Source organism: Thalia democratica, chromosome 6, assembly GCF_965202585.1.
Source record: "Thalia democratica chromosome 6, ktThaDemo2.hap1.1, whole genome shotgun sequence".
NCBI lineage: Eukaryota > Metazoa > Chordata > Thaliacea > Salpida > Salpidae > Thalia > Thalia democratica.
The window spans coordinates 61596314-61615701 of record NC_139170.1 but is presented as its reverse complement, the minus strand read 5'-3'; the positions used below and the strand labels follow the sequence as shown (position 1 = coordinate 61615701).

General features: G+C 23.6%; 1 protein-coding gene across 1 annotated transcript in view; it reads right to left on the bottom strand.

The window, feature by feature from the left end:
- The window catches only part of LOC145838156 (uncharacterized), a 33556-nt gene extending 17964 nt beyond the window's left edge, over window positions 1–15592 (bottom strand). The window contains exons 1-7 of the mRNA XM_082945708.1: window positions 15548–15592; window positions 13603–13664; window positions 12143–12255; window positions 7789–8000; window positions 6861–7060; window positions 953–1027; window positions 424–495 (exon numbers count right to left, since the gene is read on the bottom strand). Of these exons, the coding sequence (XP_082801834.1) occupies window positions 424–495; window positions 953–1027; window positions 6861–7060; window positions 7789–8000; window positions 12143–12255; window positions 13603–13664; window positions 15548–15552 (739 nt within the window). The 5' untranslated portion in view covers window positions 15553–15592. The remainder of the gene's footprint in view (window positions 1–423; window positions 496–952; window positions 1028–6860; window positions 7061–7788; window positions 8001–12142; window positions 12256–13602; window positions 13665–15547) is intronic.
- Between the last annotated feature and the right edge of the window lie 3796 nt (window positions 15593–19388).

Genomic DNA, 19388 nt, shown 5'->3' with positions numbered 1-19388 from the left:
CCAGAATTTTTAGCCTAAATTGTCAAACTTCAGGTTTTGTGGCAACTTTTATAAGCATATAGTTTGCAATCCGACTGCGCCTAAAATCAATAAATTAATTAATAAAAAAAACAAAATATTGACATATTTATTATTACTTTGATACAAACATAAATAAAAATGAAAAATATAATAAACACTGTTGATGTATAACATAAATTAGGGTTTTATAAAAATAAAATAATAGCAAATGGATTGCACCTAAAAATAAATAATATATATAGACAAATTAAAACTTATAAACATTGCTGCAGTTATTATTTACAAATTTAAATTATATCTTACCTCCTCCACTAGAAGAACTTGCAGGAGTTGGAGCTTTTGGAATAAATACAATAACATATTTACAATTATTTATTATATTAAATTTAAATTATATCTTACCTCCACTAGAAGATGAACTTGATGGAGTTGGAGCTTTTGGGATGCTGCCTGCTGGGGGTGGTGGTGGGATTCCTAATAAAAAAAAAGTAACTGTATTGAAAATAACTGAAAAATAAGTTAATAGTGGTAGTGAATACCTAAAACAGAATAAGTAAGAAAAAACTTGAAAAAACACACTTGATAAGAAAATCATTTAAGTTTTAGATTTAGAAAAAAACTCATTCCTGTACAAAGATAAATAATTATAACAAAATATGAAAACAAAATACTGAGGTAAAAATGGGATGAGTGAATAAAAAATTTCTATTTAATACCTTAAATGCATAAATGTATCAAAACAATTACAAAAGGACAAAATAGAAAAGACATTTTTTAAGAAAAATCGGAAAAATCGATATATTTCGACTTTATATCGAAAAGATTAGCTTGAGATCTAAGAAAAAGTCAAACTAGCCTCAGTTGGCAGTATTGATATTAATAGCAATTAATTAATGAAAATAACAATAACGTTTTAATTAACAAATCTAACCTGCGGGTGCCGGGGGCGGCGGGGGAATTCCCGATGGCGGAGGTGGAATTCCTGCGGGTGTTGACACTACTGGCGCTGTTGAGTTGAAAATATTATTAATAAGAATAAACAATATTTTTTAAAACAAATTAGAAATACTTATTTGCGGGTGTCGACACTACTGGCACTAAAGAGATGAAAATGCTATTAATTTAAACAATATTAAAAATATGTTTGGTTTACTTTTACTCAATATTTTTTATGAATATCTTAAAGAAACTTCTTGTTGACGCTACTGGCGATGTTGAGATGTAAATTAAATTATTTTTTTACTCCATATTTAATTAATCATTGTCAATAAAATTGAAACCCCTGCGCAGCAACAGGATGCGCTGTTGAGGCTGAAATATTGTTAACAAAAGTTGCTAGAAAAAAAAACTTAATATTTAAGATAGGATTTGATAAACTGTAAATTTAATATTAACACACAGCAACTCCTGGTGATGCAGTAACTTTAGTTGTTTAACATGGTTTCGGTGAAAGGTAAAAAAAAAATTGATTTGTAAACTAATAGGTTTAGTATACATTTGAGAAATTTCTCAATTAAATCACATTAGCTACAGTAATTTAACTTTAATGACCTTTTTCATGGTGCATGAATCATCAATTACACAATAATGACATAAATTAACAATTTAGAAGGAGTTCACTATGACCTTATTGTGTTATTAATATAACACAGAAAATTTAAACAGTAAATGACTATCTAAATTCATTGTATATTTTTGACTATTTTGTGTGTAACTACTCACACATTGTACTATGTTTTGTTAGCTAAATTTTTCAAATTTTTAAAAGATATTTAACAATTTATCACATAATCCTAGGAGTTCTAAACTTGAGTTTTTAATCAGTAACACAGATACCTTTAATGTATTTATTTAATGACAAAGGTTTAATGGAGTATTTTATTTAATGTTTAACAACAAAACTTTTAATTTTTAAAGTAGTTTTTCCTATTACATATTTTATAAGTCAACAACGGTATTCAAATAAGGTAAAACTAAATTTTTTTGACATATTAGAAAACAATCTTAAAATAGGTACTAAAGTTAAAGTTTATGTATTTTTCATTTCAACATAGTTATCTCTGTAAACTATAAACAAAACTAACCAATATTAACAGGAGCTGTTTGTGTTGACATTTTAAATTTTTTTAAATGTAATTAAGTAACTTAATGAAATTTTAATAACTAACTTAAGCTGGAAAACATGCTTAATTATATAATTTTTTATTAGCTTAAATAGCACGTATGTTACAAACAATTACTCATTTAATTAGTTACATCAGGAAGTTTTTAGCCAATAAATTACTCTGTAACTTGTTAAGTTATTTATAGTACGCAGAAGAATAGAAAAAAACTTTCATCTTATGACAATATATACTTTTCAAAATTTGTTTTTGAAAGTACTTATAAAGATAAAGATTGAACATTAGTTTAAATACAAGCTTGGAATTTATTAGAATGACAACTTTCAAAAAACAAAATGTAATTATATATTATTAATAAACATAATTTTACAATACAAGACTAACAAAACTCTTCAGATGGCATAGTAATTTTAATACTAAACCTAAATAAATAAAAATATATACAATCTTACTTATTTAACAGCTTAACTTTTATAAAAAAATATGGTAGACTGCTAAGAAAATAATTTCAGCAAAGGACATAAAAAACCTTTTAAGTAGTAAATTCAAAGTTATTTATAGTAAATATAAAGCTTTGCTGTAAAAACAAGATCGTAAAAAATCATTAAAACCTTTTTGTTTACGTAAGCTTAAAAGTACGTCATAAAAAAAGTGTTGAAAAACTTAATTTCAAATTTTAAAAGTGGATTTTTTTTGGAAATTAAGTTGGAAAACTTAATTTCAAAATAAATATGGGGAAAATCTATTTAGAAAAGCATGAGTTGGAAAAATTTCATTTTTATACATAATATAGGAATATTTTAAAAATATAATTTATTTAAGTAGAAGCATATTTTAGAAGTTAATTTTATAAATAATAAGTTATTCATGTAAATAAAAACTTGGATCAAATTTTATTATTTTATTTTTCTTATAATTGCCTCAAATTTTTACATGCTAAAATACATTATGCCAAACTAGGAGAAGAGATTACAACTTTAATTTATTAAACAAGTATGTAATAAAAAGTTTGGTTTATAAGTTCATAAAAAAAATTAAAAATGGAAGATAAATTCACAACATTATTTTATGAATAATAAATTGCTAAAGTAAATAATACTTTGAATACTTTATTTTTCATATTTAAAACACACTTTTTAAATATATGATTTTTTAACTACCAACAATACAATAATGCCTAAATAGTAAATGAGATTAAAACTTAATTTACTTTGTTGTAATTTAATTTCTAATCAACTTTGTTCTCAGTCAACTTTTAAAAGATATTTAGCACTTCAAATTTTATATAAAAACATATTTTTTACCATTATCATAGATCTTGAATTTTTATAAAAACTTAAAACTTACTTTTCTTAAAGGCTTAAATAAATCTCAAATAAATAATTCTGATTTTAAAGTAAGCTGTCGGTAGTTTTATAATCTTGTAAAATAATAAATATATAAATAAACTTTTGCTTAGAAATTTTTTGACCAAAATTAGAGTTTAAATTTCTGATTAAAAACAAAATTCATTTTGAAGACTAAAATGCTTTTTAAGTAAAGATAGTCGAATGATATAGTCGAATGTAAAATTTAAAACAAACACTTATGAGATCTTAAAATTCTAACAAATAAAAACTTTATTTTAATTTATATAAGACAAATCTTGAAACTATGTCATGCTAATAAAATCCTTGAACTACAAACTATTTTACTTCTATTGATCATGTTTTTAATCAAAAAAATACTTTTTTAAAACAAAATTTGCACAAAAAGGATTAGCTTTCAATTTTGATAGTGACAAATTGATGATACTACAATAAATTTAACCATCACTACTATTCTAAACATTTGATTCACTTGTTATCTCTACTTAGGTTTTAAACTGAATAAATATATTTAAACATTTAAAACAACTTAGATACTGATAAATTTCTAGCAACTATTCTAAACACTTGAATTTAATTACTAATTTTTTATAACCTAATTAGAGGTTGTTAAATTAAGAGAAAAAAATATGAAATCACTATCCAAATTATATGAATCACTATTTAAATTATTTTAATATGTTTTTTTTGAGTATTCAAAGTGTTTTAAAATATATCTTTAATTATTTAGTATATATAAAACAGAGCTCAAACTTATAAGTGACTATAAACTCTAAGCAACTAAGTTTACTTAATTTATAGCAAAGAAAAAAACACAAAATTAAATCTTATTTTATTATAAACTTTATTTAATTAAAAGCTGTTACTCAAACTTAAGTTAATTTTACAATGAGGAAACGAATGATGAAATTACCATCAGAATATATATATAATCTTATTAAATTAATTAAGATTTGTTTTATATTTAAACAGCTTAAAATAATGTTCAGGTTTTGTAAAACAACACTTAAACTAAAAATTTGAACATACACAAACTACTAATTTTACTTATTTATGAAAACTATGTACTTATTTAACTCTAAACAAAAACAGAATATAATTCTACACTCAAATTAATAAAAAAATGTTGATTCCACTACAACTTAATGCAACTAAGTGAACACTAAATGTTTAGTTCCGTCTTGGCTTATATTCTACATTTCATTTTTGTTGTGAAATGTTTATAAATATATCGTTTCAACACTATTGTGGTGAATAAAAAACAACGAAAAATAAACAAGTAAACTTTAGTTGCACTTTAGTTATAGTGCTGTTTATAAAGTAAAAGTCTACTATATTAACTTTTAGCTTCAATAGATTCCATAAACTTATATTTTATAAGAAGCCAGATCATAATGTTGATTCATTTCAATTGACTCATGTAAACAAATAATAAATATCCTTATAAATAAAACAGCTTTTAAAACTCTATAGTATGTATATTGAACAATATCTACCAACTGTTTAATACAATTATTTTTAACATAATGATATATTCTTAATTTAATAACCAGCAATTTATAAAAATATTTTAATAAAATTAGTTAAAGCCATTACGAAGTTATCTATTAATCTAATAAAGATCAGTAAAACAGTTTTCCAACTCTACATGTCATTTTTTTACATCATGTAAAAATATACAGCTAAGAAAATATCAGCAAGTTTAAAGATTTATTTTTACTTTTTTTGTTTAAAGTCAGTTAGAACAGTATTAAATGATTGGTTTAAATTATCAAAATTTTACAAGTAAACTAACTAAATATCACCAAGTTTTTGTATACGTATAAACATTGAGTGCCAAATAGTTACAGAAATACTGCTTCAGTTATAAAAATTATCAATTTTTTACATATAAAAAAAATTATTTCTACAAACATGCTAAAAAATATAAAATAAAAATGAAGCTTTGTACACATATATTGTTTTTTTGTTTAAAGTCAGTCGCAAAAGTGTAAATAACACAAATAGAGGATTTATTTTAATATTTAATAAATGTCACAGATGCTAAGTAACTGTATAGAGAAATGTATACTGTTGACGTTAGAAAACTTTACAAACTGTTAAATGTTTGTAGAAACAATACAGTATTTAGAGGTGAGAGTTATTTTTAAATTTTTAAATAAGACTTTTATAGCAGTTCTTCTTTTTTATTTTTTTATAACGTGTGATCTAATCAATAAAAGAAGGCAAAGTTTTGAAACAAAGTTTATAGGCACAAATTTTAAATAAATCATGTATTACTTTTATATTGTTTAACATTTTTATAGTATAGACGTTAAGTCAATAAACCACTTGTAAATTAAATTAATTCAATTTAAAACTACACTTAAAAAATACGGTCAAGTTTAAAGTTTATTTAGCTTAATTGATTTCTTGTTATTTTAATTTAAGTGAAAATTTTTGTTCAAATATAAAAATAATTTTATAAATTTAATAACAGTAACAATCATATTAACTGTAGATTCAATTTGTGTTTATGACTCAATTTTTACACGCTTAAGAATTGTTTTATACCAATTTGATTACTACTGATCTTTTTAGCAATGTTGTAACATATAAACATTATAAGTTTAAAACAGTTTTATCACAAAAGTATGAGTATTAACTTGGCTAAGTGCTGTCTGTGAAATTCAAAATACCAACTAAGAGGTTTTATATGGGAAATATCTAAATAGTTTTTTACTGCTATATGATGTATGTTTATTTTACTCTACAATACCTATCATGGGTAACCGATTGATTAATGAAAATACATTAGTCTTTATTTACTCAATAATTATATGGCAACAATCAGTGAATTCAAATGATAAAAGACTTACTATAAATTATTTTCAATAGTTACTATAACTTATACTTAAATTGTGAAAACTAAATACACAGGTTGACTTGGTGAATCAACTCTTTCAATGGTCAATGGAATATTAAATATTACATCATTCCATTGACTATTTTATCAATGATTATCAATATATACTTTTTATAGCCATGGTAGAACACAAAGATATAAGCAACTTAAAGATCTTCTATTAAAACGGTGTAAGCGTTTATCATAAACATTTTATGCTTCATCGTGTTGTAAAATATATCGATACTTTAAATTAAGAAAATAGTAATGAAAAACAGTACCGATAAAAATTTTAGTGTTTATATTCTACAACTATGTATATATTTATATATAACTATATATACACATAAATTAAAACTTGTACAAATTGTGCTCATCTTGACTTGGCTTATGAGGAATTGACATAAGTATTAGTATACATGTAATAAACATTTAATAATTATTTACATATTATCAAACAGTTACCTTGACTTGGTGGAGGGGGTATTGAAGTTTGCTTCTTCACCGAAGCTTGCCTCTCTCTCTCAATTCTCTCCTTTTCCGCTTTCTCTCTTCTCTCCTTCTCTTGCCTCTCTCGTTCCTTTCTCTCGTTTTCCTCCTTCTGCTGCCTCTCTCGCTCTTGACGTTGCCTCTCCTGCTCTTGCTGCTGCTGGAGTTGTTGTTGCCTGGAGAAAAAAGTTTTCATCATTTAAAAATCATGGATGACAGACCAGGGTTCAACTTTGAAATGAAAGTTGATATTTATGAATTTATTTTGACCTAAATGATTACAAAACTCATTATAATTATATTGATGTTGTTGATGCCTTGAGAAAAAGGTTTCATGATAAAAATTTATAATGTCATAGGGAAAATATTAGGAAGATTTTGATGGGTTTTGTAATTACGTTGGGTTCTAAAAGCTTTGGACTGGAAGTGAAGAAAATCAGAATAAATATAAAAGAAAGATTAATAAACCTTAGGATAATGATTTCTCTTTTAATAGGGTTTACAACCGTATGAAATCAAGCAGACTAAAAATAAAGAACATCTAGACAAAAAATATTTACAAATGTTATTTCAAGCCATTAGGTGATTCTAAGCAGATTATAGTTGGAATTTGTATTGAACTTGAAAAGCAAATGCTGTCAATACCATAGAATTTAAAATCAAACAAGTTTAGGTAAAAAAGAGGGAAGGATTATATCAAAAATAGAAGACGTTTACTAAATACTACATAAAAATACAAAACAGGTTTTGAGACTTTCATAAAATTCGTACAAATCAAACTTGTACAAATCATACCCACCTATGATATAGCATGTTAAATCTTTAAACATAAAATTGTAGTCAGCTTCAATAAATTAAATACTTTTAAAGCTACTTTTATTACACCATATAAATAAAACTATACCTCTGCAATTCAGCTTGTTTGTTAGCGTTGCTCGCACCCCCGTCCTTCAGTAATGCCAGTATGTCATCGACAGCCTTGCCGAACATCACGGCGTCAGAAGCGTTCTGAAAGTTCAACCCGACCACTTTCAGGTTAGACTCACGCCACTGGTGGAAAGTGGGCGTTGCCGCGTTGTATTTCAGTGTCGGCAGTATCGCGCAGTTGATCACCACCTGGAAATTATAAGAAAAATTGTATTATAAAAAGTTGTTTGTATATATGTTTGTTTATTACTGTTTACCTGGATTTTTAAAAAAATAGTATTTATATATGGTTAGGTTTTTCTTAATATTTTGAATGTGTAATAGTTGGCAGTTGATCACTATCTGGTAGATTTATGGGGAATATTGTTATGTGAGGTAATACATTATATTTTTAAATATTTTATCATTTTCAAATAAAAAGTAATGTTCAGCTTGAGTGCGTACTTTGAACACAAAAAATGCTTACTTAACAAAAAGCTTAATCAGGGTTGCCAAATGTTTTTACCAAATTTTCTCTAGGTTTTCAAAAAAATTTTTAGGTTTTTAAAATGTTTTCCAGGTTTTGAAAGTACACATTTTTGGGTCTTTTTTAGTTCAAAGTTAAGTTTAAGGTTAGAAACTGTGTTAAATACTATAAAAACATTGAAATGATACTGTAAAGCTACTTCAAATATGTTTTCTAAAAAAAAAACTTGATGTTAACAAATATCTTTTATTTATATGATACATTTTTTGGGTCAAATCAAAATTGTACTACTTAAACATGTAGGAATTGTTTAAAATTCCAGGTTTTTCCAGATTCTTCTTTTCAAAATTTTTAAAATTTCAGGTTTTTCCATATTTTGAGGTTTTTTGGCAACCCTGCAAAATGTAAAAAACTTAATAAATATTTTAAGATGTATTTGTGGACTAAACAGTTTATTACTACCTGTATTGGTTCAAAAACTAAATAAAATAAATAAGCAACAAATACACTGATGAACTTATTGGCACCATTGTTGAACGCAGCTTTTGTATATTAATTTAAAATAATTAGAACAAAACAAAATAAAATAAATAAATACAGTGAGGAACTTAGGACTTTCGATTCTGTATGTGACTTGCTGTATTGATTCTAACGGCCACTCTGCAACGACCTGTGACGGCAAAAGTACAAAAACAAGTGTTTAGTAGATGGTTGAATGAAGTTACACTGTCAAGTAGAATCTTAACAATGAAAATTTAATTATATTCTGCAATATTAGTACCTATGACTTGAGATTACAAAATAAGTAAAAAACTATACGAACTGCATGTTGCAATGCTCAGCATATAAGCAGACTGATAAACATAGGTATATTGTTTTGCAGTGTTTATTACCAGCTGATATTAACTGTGTAGTAAAAAGTTATAAAAGTAATTCTGAGACAACTATCACAATTTTAATTTTTATCGAATAAAACATTCAACTATTACGCTGACAAATAAGTAAAAACTTAGCAAGGTGGAAACTAAAGATGCATCTTTTGATCTGACTCTGTGAGTTAGTGAGCTTTCTTATAAGTTTTTTATGAAGAAACTTCATTTAAAGCACAACTAATTGTATTAACGAGGACTGTGACTTGACATTTTCTACTTTCAGGAAACTTAACAAGGTAAAAACTTGAGATGCAGTAAAGTAAGTTTATTTATTTTATCCGACTCAGTTAGTCGGTGAGCTTTGCTTAATTTTTTTTTAAGAAACTTCATTTACTGTAAAAATGAGCACTGTGACTTACTAATTTGTTTACTTCCCAGTGATTTGTTTTTTTATGTGGGATCATCAAAATAGATGTATATCCAATCAATAAGATTTAAAATAGTTGAATGAACACTTCGCTCTCGAGTTCAAATGTACAAAAATATGGGCAGTAAAATTTTATGTGCGTTGGTAGTGATGTTGTATTGTGTATTCAACATTTATTTCAAATAACACTGTAAATTATTCTTTATACCTAACATTTTTTGACAACATCGTAAAGCTATATTTGTTTATAAGTTTTATTGTAAATTTTAGGGTTACCATTAGTTTGTAGATTTTACTTATTAGTTTACCACATACAACATGATTCATACATAATTTGTTATATTATTACATTATTTTCATATTTATAATAACATAATTCAGTGTAAACACATAGTCACTGTGCTATTTAAGGTGCTTTTCAATTTTATGTAGTTTATCAAACGCAGAATATAAAAATACTTTGCTGTTAATTTTAAGAAAAGAAAAAATAACATAAAAATAAATATAATGGCTTTATGATATTTAAAAAATAAACTTACATTGTAAAAATGAGTAAGCATTAAGATACAACAAAATAAAAAGTTATATTTGATGTATAAACAAATTAATCAAAACCATTTTAAATGAAAAAAAAAAGATTTTTTAAATATTTAATCGAAATTTAAAACTCCTCTTTTTTTAATATAACTTTATCAACTGTAGAAAATATTTATTATTTTAAAATTTTAGATTCAGTTTATTTTTCAGCAGCAAATAAATATTAATTGTGACAGAAAGTTTTTTTTAATTTCAATGACTTTTAATTTAAAGTTTAATAACAGTTTTTATTTAAGAAAAGTTTGTTTTTAATTGACTATCTAATTAAAAAATTAATTGAATATAAAAAAGTATTATTTTAATAAAATTAAAGATATTTCCAAATCAAAACTGCAAGTAAGTTTTTACAAAACTAGATTTCAGTTTGATGTCATATTAACTTATCGATCAGTTTTTTCATACTTGGCTAAATATTTAAAAATAAGTAAAATTTATGTTTAAAAATTTATTTAAAAGATTCGATCAACTTTGACCAGCAAATCAAAACTGCAAAGCAAATATGTGACGAATTGATCTCAATGTGACGTCACATTGGTGGGCGGAAGTGACGCTTGTGACGTCATAAAAACATGTTGAAAATAATTGAGAAAATATTAATATGCATAAAATTTGATGCAAAACATTTCCTTGTAGTATTTATAAAAAATAAATAAATAAATAAAAATTATTGGTTGTAGTAAAATGAAAAATATATTGATAGAACTACTTTTTATATTTTGTATTTTTATTTTATTTATTATTTTTTATATTTTTACTGTTGAACTTTCAAAAAATTAATATTGACGGATATAAAAGTAAGCGTTTTCTTTTTGGTATTTAAAAAAATTAAAATTAAAGAAATGTTTTAGTGGTTATAGCAAATACAAAGGTTAAATATATCACTAGATTTATATTTTAAACTTGTAGTACACTATTTTGAACTCTATTTTTAACTTGTTTGTTAAAACTTATAACATATCATTGTTGATTTTTTTTTTAATAATGTTAACATGATAAAAATTTTGCAATTTAAGTAAAATTCTTCTTAAAGTATTTAAATAATAATAATTTTTAAAAATGTATTTTAAAGTTGCTATACTTAGTTAATTTTAACTTTTATAAATAGTTCTACAATAATTAGTTGTTTTCTTTTATATTATTATAAAAATATATCTCAGAAAACATTTAAGTTGTTATAGTAAACAACAAATGACAAATTTAGTGCTTCTATTTCTGTTTCTTAGTTTTTGGCTATCAACTTTAACAAACAGAATATAAGAAATAGATTGCTTACTTTTTGGATAGAAATATATACACTTATTGAAACTACTCAATGTTTTTTAATTTAATTATACTTAGGGTTGCTACTCTTTCAGTCAAAAAATATTACCTGAGTGACCAGAAACTTCCCTGAGCTTCCCTGTGTTTTTTAAATCCTTAAAAATTTTGTTATTTATTACAAAATTACAATGTTAATTCTAGGAATATTGAACAACTAGCCGCAAAGCTAAAAAATTCTAAATAAGCAAAAAAAAATAAACAAAATTAACTCTTTTGAACAAAATATTGAACCTGGATTAAATAAATCTCATTCTATCTCAAGAAAAATTTTCCCTGAGATTTTTTAAAAAATCTTAAAATTTCCCTGAAAATTTTAGAAAAAATCAAAATTTCCTGAGTTCCCCTTATTGTGTGGCAACCCTGTATACTACCAAAAAAACTTTTTTTAAGTTTTATAATGAATAAAACTTGAATAACCTCACAACAATATTACAATTTTTTCAAATTTAATAACAAATGAAATACACAGTTATTCCTAGAAAAAGTACCAAAAAATAAGTTAGCAAAAGTTATTATATGTTATATGTCTTACTCTTAAATGCAAGATTCTACAGCTGAATATCTACAATTACTGTTTACAATTCTACAAACATATCTTTACAACTTTTAACACTACTTCTATTATAAATTTTATTTTATGTACATTTACCTCCTGATTAACTTCCATCCTTCCAACAATCCTGTATTGTTGCTTTTCGTCGTTTCCATAAACGCAAACGTTGCTGATGCCTTTCTGTGAACCGGCTCTGACCCACTTCTTTCCTATAATAATACATATAATATATAACATACATACAACTTTATTAATTTGTGTGAATATGAGTGTTGATATTTGTGTTATATTTTTTGTTAAACTGTAGTAACAGTATATGAACTAATGGGAATGGTTTCAACTCACAATCATTTCACACCCGCACACTGTACAATTCTCACCCAAGCAAATCTTTTCAAACTCAAAACTGCCAAATGTTTCTTAGGGTTTTCAAAAAACTTTCCAAGCTTTTAAAAAGTTTAAAAAAAGACTGATTTTTGGGTCTAATATTAGTTTAAAGTTAGGTTTAAGGTAAAAAACTGTGTAAAGGGCATAGGGGGAGGGGAGTAAACACCTATTTTTGAAATTTGATCTTGTTTTATATAGTTTTTACTTAGCTACAAGATTCTTTTTACAGATTTTAAAAATTCAAAATAACTTTAGAGATATAGCCAGTCAAAGTTGGAGGCAACAATAGGATCCTTATGGGAGGCCCAAACTAAAACAGCAAATAACTAGAAATCACTAAAAATCTATCTCCTCCTACGTTTTTTGAGATAACTACCTCAAATTTTCAGGATATGTTTCTTGCAATATTTAGAAAATTCTGTCTAAACAAAATTTAAAAAAATTAAAAATTAGAAATTCTATAACAAAAAACAAAAAAAAAAAAATTTTTTGTTAATTTTTTATATAAAATTTTTATGTTTTAATTTTTTTGTCTAATTTTCCGGACAGAATTTTCTAAATATATCAAGGAATATTTCCTGAAAGTTTGAGGAAAAACGTAGGAGAAGATAGATTTTTAATGAAATAGTCTATTTTTGCTGTTTTAGTTTGTCTCCCATAAGGATCCTATTGTTACCTCCGACTTTGACCAGCTATATCTCAAAAAATATTTTAATTTTTTAAATCTGTAAAAAGAATTTTGTAGCTTAGTTAAAACTATATAAAATAAGACCAAATTTCAAAAAAAAGGTGTTTACCCCTCCCCCATGCCCTTATTACTATAAAAACATGGAAAAGATATTGTAAAACTACTTCAAATATGTTTTTTAATAAAAAAAATTATTGATGGTGACATAAAAAATTTTCTATATGATAGATTTTTCAGTCAAATAGAAATATATTTACTTAACATGTTAAAATTGTTAAAAATACCAGGTTTTTTTAGTGATTTTTGTTCAAAATTCAAGGTTTTTCCTAACTTTTTTTCCTAAATTGTCAAATTCCAGGTTTTTCCATGTTTTTTGGCAACCCTGATAATAGTTAAAAATCACATTGTTACACTTAAAATGTAAGATTCTTAATGTGTTATTAACTATTTAATTCATATGTAGATTATATAATCTTCTAACCAGCTTCGTCGTAGAACATGACTGTTGCCTTGCAAAGTTTGCACTTAGCTATTTCTTTGCCTCTGTAAAAAATCAAATATAAGCAATAAACTATATGTGCCACTATAACTAGTATACTGTCAGTAATTTGTTTAAGAGTTATATTAGTTTTATTTAATTGTCCATACAATTTTAGATGCCATGTGAGTTACTTTGTTTAAAAATTTTGACTCAGCCATATTTATTCAGCTCTGTATCAAGTATTTACAAATTTAAGTTTAGGCAGAATATACTAGAAAAATTAAAACACTAAATGGGTTACATACTTGTTGATTCATATTATGTACTCATTAGCTTTAGTAATTCATGAACTTGCATGAATATTATAAAAATATTCTTCTTACACATGGTCTTACACTGTAACTTTTTAAAGGTAACAAAACTTTTTGAAGGAGATACAAATTGAAAGGAATTAAACACAGCCAATAACTATAAATACTAATAACTATTCATTTTAGTCATATGATTAATAAAATTTTGGGCTCATAAAATAAAACATTTCAGTAGATATATATATATTAACAATTGATTTTATTTATGACTACTTAAGAACAAATTTTGCATACTTACTCTTTTTTACTTACTTTTTGTTTAAAAACATATGTCAACTTTTGTAATATCTTATAAGTCATAGTAATGAGAGTACCTATTTATATAAAAAGAGAATATTTTACAATTAAGACATGTGTTTTTAGTAAACTAGAATAACATCTTAAAATAATAAAAAACAAAATTGTGTTGAAATTTGAATGCTTCTGTGGCTGCTTGGGTATATCTTTTTTAAACAAATAGTTTTTCTGTAAGTCAAATTTTTGTTATATGTAAAGACTATTCTACAACTAAAATTAAAATATTTTGAAATTTTAAATTCATCAATAGTACTTATTTTAAACAATTTTTTAACAATTACATGAAAATAAAAAGTTTTCAAAATTGTTAGAATTATTTTATCTTTAATATATTACAACTTTCAGTTTTGAAGAAAAAAATTAAAAAATTAAAAAGTTAAAAGTGATGGATTTAAATTAAATATTAATTTGAGCAAAACTTTGTTTGATTTGAAAACATCAAGTTTTTAGCAGCCACAAGCAAAAATCAATACTTTGAACTTAAGCCAAAAGTCAAAATAAAATACAATATTTGAGCTATTATTGATACAATTTCAGAAAACATCAAAAACTTGTTTAAAACAAAACAGTTATGTGTAATTACAAAGTAGGTTTAAAATAAAATCAAGTAAATTTTCAGCCAAAACATCAAAAATACTATAAATAATAAAAAAAATATGTATATATTTATATTGTCTAGTTTAATAAATATTATTCTTATTTGAATAAATAAAACTGTTAAATCATAAGAAAAAAATCTGCCAAAGGCCGTATAAAAATTAACCAAAAACATTCTTTAGTTCTTAAGTTTTATTAGTGAATCTAATTTTAAAACACAAAAAAATTTATTTCTTTCCAGTACAAAAAAGACCTGCCAAAATATTATCTAAATTCTAAAAACAAACTATTTTAAAACACAAGGGTCATTTGCCTACAAATTAGAAGAAAACAGTTAAAAATAATAATCTATTAAGTCATTGAAAAAATGTAGAATTTAAGAGAAGTAACATAGAGAAGAATGAATAAGATGAGCAAACTATTTTTTTGCAGATTCACATTTAATGGTATACAATTAATAACCATATCTTAAATTTATTTATAACCAAAACTTATTAACTAGCAAATGCTGGAATATTATAGGATATAATAAATTGACTTAGAACCAATAGCCAAAACTTTTTAAGTTATCATTTAAATTTCAGTATAAAAACTAGTGGTCACAAAATTTTAATTCACATATATTGCACCTAAAAAATCATTTTATAAAATTTATACCAAAAAAATAAAAAACAACTCACGTCATATTGAATGTTTTGCAGATAAGACAAAATGAAAAAATATAAGTTTCTGTGAAAATTAAAACAACATTACTATTATGTTTATATTTAAATTTTGTTTATGTTTTACTTACTACTAGTTTACTATTTTCATTTCTTATCTATAAACATAAAATTGTAAAACAATTTCAAGTCATAATTTAAAATATCAAAATAAATAAATATTTCATAATTCAGTGTTATTAATAGGAATGCTATGTTATTCTTTCAAGCAAAAAAAAACACAAAAACTAGTCTACGAGTACTTGACAAAATTGAAAATATTAGTATGAGCCAAAAAAAATACTGTTATCAAAACTTAAAAACTAATAAAAGCAAATTAATTACTAAAGTATTTTATAAAAACATAACTTTTAAAAATAGAAATACTTCTAACCATATAAACTAGCCTTAAATTAACGAAAAATATTTTATTTTATTTTATATATAATAACTAGTCCAAATTAAAAATAAACTACTCTGAGTTAAATAAAAAACTAGTTAAGATATTCTGAGTGTGCTTTAACTATTCTGAGTTTAATGATGTTGTAAATTTTTTTTCAAAGTTTTTTTCAAAGTTTACTTTCAATTTTTTTATACCATAAGCCTGAATAAACTTTTCAGAAAAAAATTTTATAATTAGAAGGTCAAATAAGAAGATTTTATGTTTTATTTAGATTATGTTTATGAATTTTTAAAAAATTACTTATCACCAATAGTTACCAAATGTTCAAGAAATTACTGTTAAGCACCATAAATTATGAACATAAATATTTTTTTAAAGTATTTAAATTACTTTGAGTAGACAAAATCAATGACAACTTCAATTTTTTTTTTGGTTTTTATTTTGGCCAGTATGTGCTTACCAAGTAATTTTTGATTAAAAAATTATTTTTTTATTTTTTATAAATATTAGGTGCAGTTGCATAGGGGTAATATTAAATATAACAATTCAAGTTCTCAACTTGATTTTCACAGAGGGAAAAGTATAAAATAAGTTAGTCAAAACTTACTACATTAATACTTTAAATTCATATTAATTTCAGTATTAAGTATTTTTATAACTGTAAATATTAATGTTGGTTAAATTTTTAAATGTAATATTTTCTTATAAGCATTATTAAGCTAACTAATAAAAAATTAAATAAATACAAGAAACTTATTATTGTATTTTAATGTAATTAATAAGGACGCTACAACTTATATATGTAAGTAAAATTTTAAATATAAAAATTTCCAAGTGAATTTCTTACTAGTTTTTACTAAATTAACTTTTTTAACAAATTCTCTGAAATAACATATTTAAATAGTTTAAGCAGTCAATAAACTGCAGTGAAAAAAAAAATTATATACATATGCTAAAAGACCAAAATTAAAAAATTATTCAAGTTGATTAAATTTTTAAACAACCATATGTAATAACAGGGTTTTAGTTTGCAAAGCTAAGAAAAATATTTTAATTTTCTGTTTTTAAATCTTTTACAGATGTACCCAATAAAAATACTAATAAAAATTTGTACAAAAACTTTAAAGTATTACACAACTTAAAAACTTAAATTTAAACTTTCTCTTTTTAAAACAATAATAAAAGCATTAAACTTGAGTTTGTTTTATAATTGATAGACTTTTCTATCTCATAAGTATTTTTTTACAAATCAAAAAGAAAATTTATACATTCATTAAGCTGGAATTTTAACAGTATGGAATTTATATAAAAAGTTTATTTTAAAATTTTATATAAATTACAAAAGTTTTACTTTAAGATGCAAAATCCTAAAATTTTAAACATTTCAGTTAACACAGGTATGCATTACATTATTATTATCTTTTTTTTTTTGTTTTAATGAAACTTAGTTGTTTTAAAGTTTTAATGATACATAGTACAACTAATAATAATAATCACTTAAAAGAAGTACTAACTTTAATTCCGGTAATAAGGCTTATAAGAGATTAAAGAATTTTAGTGAAATTCTTATTACATAAATACTTTCTGCATATAGTAGGATACAACTTAAAAATATAAAAAGTTATAAAGTTGAAATCTTATTCTAAAAAAATGTCTATTTGTAATTAATCAGTTTTGATATTTTGAACTGTTTTTGTATTTTTATAAGGTTTTGTAAAAATAATTCTTTTAATAAAAAATTATTCCAACCTAAGCTTATCAAAACATATTATTTTAAAACAGTTAATAAAATAATTAAATAAATTAAAAGATATTTTTATAACTTAATAATTTAGGAAGGTTGTAAACCAATAAGTGAAACTAAAAAAATATTAAATGCCATTAATATATGTTCTTTTTCTTAAAGTTTTTTTATAAGCTACCAATACTAGCATATATTTTTAACCATTCTATAAAAGTTTATGAATATTTCAAATATAATATATCAAATTTTGAGAGTTTACAAGACTTATAAAAAGCACATACTAAAAATTCTGGGAAACCTAACTAAATGTTATTTCCTCTTTTTATTTTTGAGCAAAGATACACTTTCTTGGTTTTATTTTTATATGATAAACTTGATATCTATTAGATTAGAAGGTTGATCTCAATTTATAAACACATTTTTTTGCCTTACTTATCTATACAATGCAAGGTAAATTGCTTGAAATTTTGAGGTTTAGTTCAAATTAAATAGAAAAAATTATGATTATTATAATTTGCAAGAAAAACTAAAATGCATTCTATAAGTTTATTTCAAAAACTCTGATAATTCCCTAGGATTACTATAGGATATTCTAGGAAATTTTTTACAAAAATATATAAAAAATGTTACTTAAAAGTAGTTAGAAATGCTTCGTTTATAAAAACTTTATTTTATATATAGTTAATACTTTGGCCAGAGATAATATTACAGACATTATTGGTATATTTAAATTAAACGTTGGCCTATAGGCAGAGTTTTATTTACATATTAGTTTTTGAGTGTAAAGTTTGTAGTTATAAATGTATAATAATCAATAAAAACTTGTATTTATAATTCAACTACTAGAGTTTTATCAAGAACACAGAACTATAACAACATCTAATTAAGTCCTCCATGATTTGAGTTCTATAAATATGATTTTTTAAATTTTTGAAACAATCCAGTTTACAGTTACAACAAATAAAAACTATAACAAAAAACTTTAGCTTAATTCAACATACAATAAACAACTTTATATCAAGTTTATTATAAGTATAAGTTTTTTAACTGTAAAGTCTTTCAAAAGTTGAACAAGTGCAAAAAAATATTTTTTTTTTTGTTTTTTTAAAGGTAGAAATCTTAATGTTTCAATTAGATAAAAAATAAACCTATTAAAATAAACTTTTTTTGATAACTTTTGTCAGTAAAATTTTATCTAAATATTAATAACCAAAATGAATTATATCAGTGATAATTTTATTTCTATTTGCCAATTTAAAATTGCTGAAGTAACAATAAAAGTTAAGTTGTATTTTCTTTTTTGGAAAATGTTATTTTTGTAAAAGTCACTAGATAAGTCCAAGCTGTTTTATTTTTATTAACTTTTCTGAATATTCCTATGTAACTGTAAACAAAAAAAAAACAATACAAATAAAAATAAAAAACTAAATCTCATTTTGCCAAGTCAACACACAACACAGTTGTATTGTAAATTCCAAACTCTTTGTTTACATTTCGCTGAACAAACTTTGCAGAAATTTCCTGCAAAATCCATTTTTTCCATCTGCAAAGCTTTGATGGAATTTTTCTCCTTAACATTTTTTGAAATTTTGAGCTTTTTTCATAAAGTAAAATAGGATTAAATGTTAAGTAAAAAAAAATCAGCTAATTATAATAAAATTTAAATAAATCTG